Below are 12,060 nucleotides of genomic sequence, written 5' to 3'. Positions count from 1 at the left end.
GGGAATGCAAAGCAACGAAGAGAAACTGGAGCGCTTCCTCTCCATGTGCGAGAGACACGGGCTATTTCAACAGCTGATTCCACCCTCAAAGTATACAGCGTACATAAAATAAACACAGGTCACAAAAATTAACAAATCATCATAACTGTCTCATACATCCTGGGCTGGCTGCGGAAAAACAAGATCATTCTGGATTTATATCTGTAAGTATGGGATTTCCTGGACAGCTAGTATCCACAAACAATCAAACACGGGAGGAACGTGGGGAAAAAGGCAGCATTATTTCAAATTTGAGCTGAGAGCCGTGATTTGTAAGAGGCTGAACAGGAACTGAAGTTGAAACCTGATGCAAGCAAATTCTTCTGCAAGGCACTGATGGACACCGCTGTTGCTCTTGGCTCTGAGGCTGGTTTTTAGGTCACTGGGTTTTGAGTGTGATGCCAAATGAAGATCTCACTAGTAGAGAAACTTGAGGACTGACAACTAATCTCTCAATTTACATAAAATAATAATAATAATTTTTTAAAAATCTAATGATACTCCACTCAAGAGTTAGAGCTTTTATGAGACCTGTTGCCAATTATTAGTGTCTTGGAATGATCTCATCTCTCTCATCCTGGCTAAATTCCAGCACACAATTTCATTAACCCAGGTACCACAGGTGATAAAACTCATTTTTCCCTAAAGAGACAGCTAAAAAGTACCAGTTATACATTTATGAAGTACAGGCAATCAAAATTATGGATTTTCTAAAAGGTTTTTAACTACTTTTATTGAAAGGAAAATCGCTGTCTCAGACTTTTGTGACACTACTGCTAATAATAAATTTTACCATTTAGACATGGCCATAATATGGTAGACGGTGTCAATAAAAGTGGGGGACAGAGAGACGATCCTCGTCTCCTAAGTAAGGCCAGATCATTCCATGCCGGAAGTGATCACAGGAGACACCTAAGCTAACTAATGGTTCTTCAAACAGCACATGTGGTCACATACATCTGTTCCACCTTTGCAGCAAACTGCAGAACTACCTTCCCAGGTAGAAACGAAAAACACTTCAAATGCTTTCAAGGAAAGCAAATTTTAAATTTCATTTCTAAATAACAGTGAATTCAAATATTGTTTGCTTCCTTTTTGAGTAAAGTGGTGGCCTGGTCCTGTTTGGTAAATTTGTCTAAACTTTTCTATACAATATTCTACAGATCACTAGAGGGCACTGTGGTCTTCAGGTCACTTTGACCTTTTCAAGCACTGGGGACGGTCTTGAACTCTTGAGCAAAGTCAAAATGGTTTAAAAAGAAATTGTTTTGTAAGGGGAAAACATTTTCCCCTTCTTGGGAACACCTAGCTTTTCTTTTTAAAAACAACTCTAGAAAATGCACCGTAAGTACAAAGTCATTGTTTGTAAAAATATGACGCCCATTTTGCAACTTTCGAAGATTTCTCTCCTCAGCTCTGATGGGGTGAAACACATGCCCATGATCTTGAAAGGTTGCACCAGCGAGGCGGGTGCTCCGCCTGCACACAGCCACAAGTAAGGGCAGCTCTTCCCTCTGTGTGCCGACTACACTGCCACTGGGCTTACTGCAGGCAGTTTCATTGCCGAAAATTCGGGCGTGCAAGCCCCAGAGCCACAAATGGGTTTGAAACAATTTATGATATCCGGCCTCCCTAGACATGTATTAGCATATACCTGGTTTCTTTAGCATCGCTTTGTTTTTCCAAAACCACAAACACAGTTGCTGGAATTTCGTGTGGAAGTGCTTAAGGGGCTGGAAGTTAACACCTTTGTGAGGCGCACAGCCTCTCCATGGCTGCGAAACAAAAGCCTCTTTGTCAGGGTTTCTTGAAATGTTTTCTTAACATGTTCCAAGTAGTTTTAGGCAGGGAACTAAAGTAAACAAGATGTTACCATGATAAAAACACTTGTGAAAACAGTACAGAATTCACTTCGTTTCTTTCACATGCAAGTCTTCGAAGGTTTAAAAAGTAAAATGTGCCGGGAAAAAAAAACAAAACATTTTTTTTTCTTTAAGCAATTTACCAAAGAACTATCTTTTTCTCTCTGCAGCTCTCAACCTTCAGGAAGAGGTCAAAGCCCCATCTCTGGACAATCTCTTCAATGCTGCTCCCCTGTCTTACATTAGAAACCCACAGAAAACTTCTTTTGGATTCCATAAATTACATACATCTGACTAACTTGTTAAAGAAATTTTTGTTTTGTTTGCTTTTGTCTGTATGGAGCTTTTCTATATGAAAAAATAACCCAAAAGGGCGGAAAATCTTTTCAAATGGGTACTATGTAAGTACACAAAGGGAGGAAATCATATGGAAGACTAGGAAGGGGTTTGGGGGTGTCCCTCAGGGCCTAGCAGGGTTCTATCTCCAATGTGAGGCACGGGGGGGGGGGTGGGGTTGAGGGTTTAAGGGAAAAAGAAATATTCGGTCCAAGCATTTCTAAAACTGCAGCCTGGTCTGAACCGACACTCAAACTAGAAAATGGTGAGTGTGCTCATGACTGAGACCTAGGAAGGTTCTGCTGCGGACCTCTCTGAAGCATCACGGGGGCTGTTTGCTTGTTTTTGTCTTTATGGAGAAGAATCATTACTCCATGTCCTTGTGGTGAAGCCTAACCCTGACTGATCTGAGAAGAGAGACTAACTGGAAGGGAAAGACGGTGAAGTCTAACAGCTTCCCGTCTTGGAAGGCCAAGGGCTTGTTTTCATTCCCTGTTGTGGGAGAATCAGAGCCATACCACTGGGATGACATCAGAGCAAGCACGAGCACCAGAGCACCGGCTGGCATCAGCAAACCCCAACAATACTGGTCACATGACAACTCTGGGTGGGGAGATTTAAGGAGAGGAGACAGAGCCCAGGTACGGTCTCTGCTGACTGGAGGGAAAGACAACAGCCTGGTCCTGCACAGTGCTTAGCTCTGAAATTAAAGGCCCCATGGCCGTCCTCATCTTAGGGACAAACCCTGTGGCCGAGGTGTCATGTTAAGTCTCTGGTTTTCATTTTCCATCGGCTCTACTACTTCCTCATCAAGAGGGGAAGAACACACCTCTGCCTTTGCCTGCAGGCCTCCTCCTCTCTCCACCAACTGGGAGACTCCACTGGCTAACTGGACTCGTATCCTGAAGCACTTCTGCAAGCTGCAGCAATTACACCTACAACCTGGGGTCACACATGGCTGGAAAACAGGAACTAGGCATCATGTTCCCTTCAGACACCAAACCTGAAAGGCTAGGCTGGAGAACCCCAGAGCGAGGAGCTTAAAGCCCGTGGGTGTTGGGGGAAATCACAGGCCCTCCCACACATGTTCCCCCAGCTACCCAGCCAACAGAATCCAGGAGGCACAAAGCACTGTTCAGCTGGAAATACGGGGTGGAGCCAAAAATGTGACCCCAGGTCAGAGGCCACATGCCGCTGGTATGAGGGGCAAAGCCATGCTTCCTTTCCTCACTTGGGCTCTCTGCCTGCTTTAGACAGGGAGATAGGACTCAGATGGCCCTCAAAGCCTAATGTACTGACTCTCCATAATGTCCTGCCACCCCCAGGATGGAATTGTAAGCAACTTTTTACATTATTTCAGAGAACAGTCAGCAGTGCCTTCTCAAAATACAAGGTCGGGAATTTCTATATGTTTAAAATCATTGCTCCTAAAATATACCTAAGTAGATAAGATGTATCTGTGTTTTTATAGAGAGCTCAGTAAGGGCTGGGCACTTTCTAAGATATGCCTTTGGAGTCTAACTCGTAAGAGATCATTGTTGTTGTTATTGTTATTATTGATGCTGTTGTTGTTTTGGATTTTTGAGACCAGGTTTCGCTGTAGCTTTGGAGCCTGTCCTAGAACTAGCTCTTGTAGACCAGGCTGGCACTGGACTCAGAGAGATCTGCCTGCCTCTGCTGCCCAAGTGCTAGGATTAAAGGCATGCGCCACCACCATTTGGTCAAGAGATCATTATTAACATACTGAGATACCACCTATCCACACAAATGACTACTCTCAAAACTGCCCTCAAAACTTTCTTCACATCCACTACCTTAAGTAAAAAATAACTTATTAATTTAAAAAAGTAGAGTTTCAGTCGGGTGGTGGTATCATACAACTTTAATCCCAGCACTCAGGGAGGCAGAGGCAGGTGGATCTTTGTGAGTTTAAGGCTAGTCTTGTCTACAGAGTTAGTTCCAGGACAGCCAGAGATAGACAAAGAAACCCTTTCTCAGGGGGAAAAAAAGGCATGGTTTTTCCCAGGTAGCACAGTGCAACCATGGCAGGACAAGACTCTGAACCAGAGCTCACAGTAACTGGGTGACCTGGGGGGGGGAGGGGGTCATCAAACTCAGCTTGTTTGTGACCTTAACTGTGTATTCAAAATGCTACTATGACATTTTCCCAGGCAGCTGTGAGGGCTAAATGAATTAATATGTATTATTACATATCTGAAACTATGCCTATTGCATATTTAAAGTTGTTTAATTACACATTATTACAATGTGACTAGTACCAATTTGCGTATACCATAAAAAATAACTGGTAAAAATGGAGGGGGCTTATGGACGAGCAGAGCCAAGGAGATTCTTCCAGAACCTTCCAACCCAGCAATCTGAAGATAAATGCTGGATAACAACGATGTCAGAGTTCAAGGGAACCACGTGGCTTTCATTGGAACTGCAAGAAGAGCTTCCCTAGACCCAATGGATTTCTCTTTGGGGCTGAGCACAGACACGCTGCTCCAAGTCCCCCCAGATGACTAACTTGTGTTCCAATTCATTAGGCAAGATCCTGAACCGAAAGATAAGCCCGAATCTCTAAGTATTAAAATCTTGCTGTAAAGGGAGGAAAAATGAGATCTTGAGTTGGGAACTCAGTAAAGCTGAGTTCACAGTGGCTTCTTCCATGGAAAGACTCACTTCTGTTTTCTGGAAGCATGTCTCTCATTGTGTGTACGAGTCCCTTTGCTCTGGAGGCGGGGATGTAATGGAGCTTGGCTCAAAACTACCACAGAGGGCTTAATTTGAACCAATGGCAGTCTGTACAAGGTTCTTTGCCCGGTGGGACTGATAATTCCGTGGCATACAAACCTGTGTTCTCCAGTTCCAATTAGAAAAGTCCAAAGGATGAAGACAATGGGGAAATACAGAGCTAATGGGAGCCCCAAACTGCAGCACCCCCACAGCCCCCGTCAGTCACTTGGATCCTGGCATGCCTGTAGGAGTTCCAGTCAATACAGGCTCATTTTCACCCCTGCCTTTATTCTTTTCCTTATATCAACTCAAGTCAGGTTTGTACAACTTGCAAACAAAGCCTTCTGAAAAATACTAGCACATAAGCAAACAGTAGAAAGTAAGCAAGCAATATTGCAAGTTGATAGTGGGCACTCCAGTTCCGCTGAGCAAACAGGAACTAGGAGCATGTCATGCCATGTGCAAAACCACAACAAAGGCTGGAGAGATGCTTTCCAACTCAGAGTCAGGCTCCTAACATCCTGAGAAGTGAACTGGCTTCTTGTTTGTAGGAGATAAATCTAGGCCTCCATTCAAATGATCTTTGCTTTTTCTTTTTTCTTTAGAAGTGGTTTGAATTATTCACTCGTTCTAGATCCTGAGGCCTAGCCATATCTGAACTGCCAGCTCATAACACATGAACCGATGACTTGAAGATTATTAAGATATGAATACTTTGACTATTAATGAAATGTTTTAAATGGGTCAAACTGGGGAACTGGCAGTGCAGTTTTGGTCCCTAGAGGTGATACATGCCGCACGAGTGATGATAACAATTTTATAGTTCAAGATTTTATAATCATAAATCATGCTGACTGACGCTTGTCAGCCATTCTACAGAAGAATTAAATCAGCAAACTTATTTACTTAGCATTGGTGCAAAGGAGAAAATCAGAATTTCCAAGTGCGTTCTGCCCAGCTCTTTTGCTCTCATTGGATAAATATGATTAGGCAAACGATAGGGTGGTAACAAAACAGATTCCATGAAGGAGCTACACAGAAAACATAGCCAGCGTCACTTATCTAAATGCTAATAATGTAATCAGGGACGGCAGTGGCTGCTGCTCTTGATGCTGATTCTCACTAGCTCTCTTGGACACGGCTTAAACATACACTGACCACAGAATACTCTTCAAGTGAAGGGTACAATCTGAGAACTATATAATAAGTTCAAAGCCTCCTTTCTGTTCATTGAAATAATAATAAAATATTCACACAGAAGTACCCGCCTGTAATCCTGGAATTATCTTTAGGGGTGGCTGCATCACAGTGTTTGTATCTGGTCCATAAATGATGCTCCCACCCCAGAGCAACCATCATGTGCCCTGATGTCTAGAGGCTATACGTGAGGCAGACTAAATAACAGAAGGTGACACTGTTGTGGTGACCTAAATGAGGATGGCCCCAGAGGCTCATGTATTTGAGTGTTTGGTCCCCCGTTAGTAGAACTGTTTGAGAGATATTGGGAGATGTGGCCATACTGGAGGAAGTATGTCACTGGGAATAGGATCTGGGGTTTCAAGAAGCCACATGAGGCCCAGGGTCTCTCTGCCTACTGCCTCCAGATCGGGACGTGAAGGTCTCAGCTCCAGCTCCAGCACCATGCCCGTCTGTTTTCTGCCATTATGATCCTGGATTAATCTTCTAAAACTGTAAGCAAGACTCCCCAATGAAATGCTTTCTTTTAAGAGGTGCCTTCGTCGTGGTGTCTCTTCACAGCAACAGATCACGAAGACAACAACGGTATTCAGTACATCAGTCAAGGATTCGACATACTGTACAGAAGTGATGCCAAGAACGTAGGGCAGCTGGGTTAGATTTATCACCCACTGGACAGCGCAGGGGAGGGAAGGCAGTTCTGAGCTGAGAGGCACAGACAGGCATCCACTGCCAATGGGGAAGATGAGCAGCCCGTTTTGGCAGAGACCATCAGCATCACTGCTCGAGATGACACAGCCCAAGCTTACGTCATACAATCACCCATTTCTCCTGGCAGGGAAAATGACCTCAATAGCAGCCACCTGATACAGAGGGGTAAGAAACCAAGATGGCGGCGCTGTCTCAGGATCCCATGTCAAGGGGCCCCAGCCATGGAACTACAAAGGACCCATCACTGAAATAACTGGAGGTTTCTCTCTACCCCAGGGTTAGTCTGGAAAACTGACTGCTGTTGGTGCCTTCCATTTAAGTCTTCTCCCTCTGAGGGAACAACCCTCCAGGGATGATCTAACTTCCTATAGTGGTGACTCAGAGGCCACCCTCTGAAGGGCTCTGTGACACTCTCCAACAGGAAGGCAAGCTGGTGGGTGAAGGACAGACAGCAGAAGGGACAGTTGTGCGACAGAGAAGACACAGCAGATAATTCTTACTTTAGAAAGGCTGGGAAATCGTCACAAACTGCTTCACATCCTGGCCACTTGCATACGCCGTGTCCGTAGAGAGGATGGCTGTGGGGGTGTTCCTCGTGGGACAAGCTGCAAGAAAACACACGGAGAGTGGGGGAGAATGAGTGAAACACAGTCCGGAGAGTCCATGTGGCCCAGAAAGCACGTGACAAGTCTCACATTGTCATTCCCCACGGAACCTAATTGATCCCGCTTTTGAGCAAGAGGGAAACTTTGAACTGGAAGATTATGTTCTAAACACATTTAGGTATAGTTGCCTGATGTTAGGAACCTACCTCCATGTGTGAAAAGGATTTGACAGGTTTTTGTTTGAGGCAAATCTCTCTACCCAGACAGCAAAGGCCGCTGTAAAAAAAACGCCATAATTTCCTGAGTGTACAAAATATGACTGGAAAACCTGTACTGGATCCACAGCGCTTATATTTGCCACGAGACATTTCACATTTCTTCCTCTCCTCCTCTCTATGACACCTGCTTTCACAAAATTCAAGTGTCCTCTTTTAAAAAATTATCTAGTAAAATATTTTATCAGTAATAATATGCAATACTAAAAAAATATTTTTCAAGGCAAGTACCAATGATTAGTTTAGAATTAAATTGTGGTGGTGGAAGATTTATATTTTTCAAGTTATGGACAGCAAGCTTGAGAGAAAACATGGGCCGCAAGCAAGGGGTTAACACTCCGGTGGGGCTCCAATCGATAAGTAATGATCTGGCCACTGGGATCAAGTCGGGGGATGCTTTGATCTGAACCATGTGGTGTGCAGGGAGGAGTCCGCTGGGCTTGAGCGACAAGCTGTATTCTCAAATATTTTCTCTATCCACATATCTTTCAGACAAATTATTTTTCAATAACCTTAGGTTCCATCTAATAGAAGTGTACAATGAATACCCAGAGTTCTGGTTTGTGCTTGGGCACACTGCCTTCTCGCAAACGGATGGGTTATTGTACAGCTTCCTCTGCTGCCTCTCTTTGGTTTGAACTTCAAGAGCTTAGTGAGATACAAAGATATAAGTATCCACACTCACACACACACACACACACACACACACACAAATGTGTGCCAGTGCACACCCACATGCATGCGTATTGTATTTTATCCTACTAGTATGATATCTCTTCATTGACTTTTTGACCACGTATTTAGACCGTAGGTACCCAGTGAAGCTCCTGGCCCTTAAACCATAACCCACACACAGTGAGTACATTGCAAAGCTTTAAATCACAGGCAAATCAAAGTGAACATACTGGAGAGGAGAACAATACCTCCCAAAGGCAATGGTCCCCCTATGTTTTTAAAATTATTTTGCTGGAAGCTAACAACTCGGAAACACCAATGAGGTACTTTTGCTCTCACAAAGGAAATAAACAGAGGGACCAAAAAAAGAAAAAAAGAAAAATTTTAACAGTAATGTGTAAAGGTAGACGAAACGTCCACTAGAGAATGAGGCCGACGGAAGAAGGGCATCCTCTGAGAGCGTAGAATTCCACTGGATCCAGCGAAGGCTTAAGCAGGTACACATCACTAGTAAACTTTCAGAACTGGAAGACAGTTTCACCAGCACCAGACTCCTCACATGCTCTGAGACTAAAGGCTCAATTTACTAGAAATGTTCTCAATGGTTTCAGAAGAATCTCTACCCCACAATTTTCTATAGCTAGTTAATGAGAAGCTAATTGAGGTTTTATCATAACATATACATGTGTGTATAAAAGTACATATATAAAAATTTGAAAAATACTGAGAATAAATATCCTAAGATGCACATACTTTTTTTTACAAATGAAAGCATGAAGAATTATACTTTATATTTAATGTCATTTTGCTTTTAAACATTTACAATTTTTATTTTATGTGTATGAATGCTTTATCCATGCGTGCGCACACACACACGTGTGTGTGTGTGTGTGTGTGTGTGTGTGTTTGTGTGTGGTGTGTATGTAACATGTGGGTGTCTGGTGCCTGCAGAGGTCAGAAGAGGATGCCAAGACCCCTGGGATTAGAGTGACAGATGGTTGTGAGCCACCATGTGGGTGCTAGGAAGTGAACCAGGGTCCTCTGCAAGAACAGTTAATTGCTCTTAACCACTGAGCCATCTCTCCAGTCCTGATGTCATTATTGTATAGAAATTCTCATGTTATCAACTAAGTCTCCAAACTTGCAGCTATTGATGGGGAACATGCTACCAACTTATGGATCTAACTTTAACCATTCCTGTAATCTGGATACTCAGAATTCTGTTATATTTCTTATTTTTATAAGTAATGTCAGAGATAAAATTTATTAGGCTAAACATCTTGGCATACACCAATTTCCTACCAAGATTCAGAGAATCAAGAAATCAACCACACTAAGGCTTATACTTCACTAGGAATATTGTACCAGCTGTTCTTGCTGAGTGCCTGGTACCCACCAACCGGCGCCATTATACGTATGTGTGCTGTGTGCTCTTCAGTGCAGAAGCCAGGAGCCTCTACTGAGAATGCAAAAACTCCTCCTCCTACCAGTTGGGAACTGTGAATGGTACCGAGTTTAATCAGGAATTCTCAAATTATCACCACAAAATGCCCAGCTCCCCATGACGCTTGTTTATCTGATGAACACATGAATAGAAACTATTTCCTACTTCAACTTGGAATCACCTGAAGGACAGAGAGATGACTTAGGTCCTGATCCCCAAAGCCCAAACAAACAACCGCCGCCCCGTGCACAGAAGCACATACTTAATTACTTATTTAGCTTAGAACACTGCTCCTTATTGTGAAAAGGTCACATGCTCTCTCTTATTATCACACAGTGCCGAGTTGGCTGACCTGGTATCCACTCACCCCACCCCACCCTAGACATCACTGTTTACATTCTTGTGGGTTACTGTTCCACATCTCTCTTCTGTCGTATTACTATTTTCTAAGGTGTCAACAAACGCTGTCACCAGCTTTCCGTGTGTACTGTGTAACTGAATACATGGAAGTATTCCATTGTCTAAAGAACATACTTAGATTTGGATGGAAGAACAGGTTGGTAGTGGTGCCCTGCTGGGACTTCTGCGAAGCCTCTTCAGAGACCAACAGCTCAACACTGGGAAATGTATGGGGAGTCAAGGAAAGTTGAGTATTTACCTGACAACTTTTTATACCTTTTATGAGGTTTTTATTTTGTCGATAACCTGCTGACATGCAATTGGTATTAGCTGTATACAGTCATATATATGGTATCCTCTCACCCCACCCCACCCTAGGTATCACGGTAGAAGACAACGGCAAGTACAACTCAAGACTGGAGTCGCAGTCCGTCACCGGCTATGTTGCCATAGTAAAGCTGCACAACCACCATGGTGCACGGCTGAGGCTGGCTCCTGCTCTCTGGGCCACTCTGCACACGGCTCCACCACGCAGCCCCTGTCACATCTCTGGATAAAACCTTTAATGTTTCATCAAGGGAGTGGACGATGGGACATTAGATTTCTACTGCTTTCTGGGCTTCTGACAAAAAAGAGCCAAGAAAGCAAGCCCAAATTCGTCAACTTCAGTTAATTCAGAGCTCCAGGGACAGGCTAAAGATAGTGGGCAGACAAGGCTCAGAGCATCTGATGGTGGGAGGCAACCCTAAGGCTCACCATGACATAAACTGGTCAGAGGTGACCGTGTGGCACAGAGTGGACCTTCAGCATCTATGAGAGATGCTCACTATCTTTGCTTTGAAGATGCTCAAACATATTTACCCAAAATGAAACTTCGAGAAAGTTTGGATCAATTGTTCCTTTTCTTTTTCTTTCTTGGTATCCCTTTCCTGTCCCATCTCCCTCCCCCCGCCCCCGTCTGTCTTTTCTTAGCCCAGGTGGCTCTGAACTCTATGGAGCCAAGAATAACCATGAATTCCTGATCTTTCGGTCACCCTCTGCCAAGCCCTGGGATTACAAGTGTGTACTACACCTTGCCAGGCCCCAGGTCAAAGGTTCAATTACATTTTAGTTTGTTTCACTATAAACTCCCAGGTTGAGTACTCCTGTAGGCAGGGAACACTCACTCATTCCCACATATTGAGCACCCCATACGGTGCTCAATCAATGCTATGTAGATGTATCAATGAACAGACAGCAAACACCTTGTCCTATTTAATTTTTGTGTGGTAATATACTCAGTATTTACTTTCTCTTATTCTTGTAGGTGAAGACCAGAATTATCCAAACCCACAGGAGAAAAATATTGCTGAAGACACTTGGTATTACTTAATTTTATTCAGACTATGTGCAACACAGATAGATGCATTCGAGAAAAGCCAGTTGATTTAAATCTTTTCTGATAATCCGTGCTACGTAAAAACTAAATATAATTTAACACGAGAACAGTGGTAGCGCTTCAGATGTGGAGGAGTCAGCGTACCAGGGAAAGCATAATTACATATAGATATGAACTAGCTCCTGACACTGCATGGTACTTATCAATGCGTTTACATTTGCTGTGGTGTGATGCCTCCATTCCCAATGACATTTGCTATGCTATTTCTGTTCGATTTATTTTTTCCGACATTGACATCCACCAGCCACAGTCTTTACTTGCACATTGGTGGTAGAAAAGACTCTCTTTCCAGTCAGTACTGGAGCTTTGAACTCTGGGCCTTCCGCATACTGGGCAAGCA

The 12,060-nt window shown here is 43.6% G+C and overlaps 1 protein-coding gene across 1 annotated transcript in view; it reads right to left on the bottom strand.

Annotated features, from left to right (window-relative positions):
- The window catches only part of Foxp1 (forkhead box P1), a 235,156-nt gene that overhangs the window by 41,317 nt on the left and 181,779 nt on the right, over positions 1-12,060 (bottom strand). Inside the window, 1 exon segment of the mRNA XM_042054470.1 lies at positions 7,385-7,489. Coding sequence (XP_041910404.1) covers positions 7,385-7,489 — 105 coding nt within the window.

This window comes from Arvicola amphibius, chromosome 2 (genome assembly GCF_903992535.2).
Source record: "Arvicola amphibius chromosome 2, mArvAmp1.2, whole genome shotgun sequence".
Lineage (NCBI taxonomy): Eukaryota > Metazoa > Chordata > Mammalia > Rodentia > Cricetidae > Arvicola > Arvicola amphibius.
Note: the sequence above shows the minus strand (reverse complement) of the source record. Positions and strands in the feature narration are given on the sequence as shown.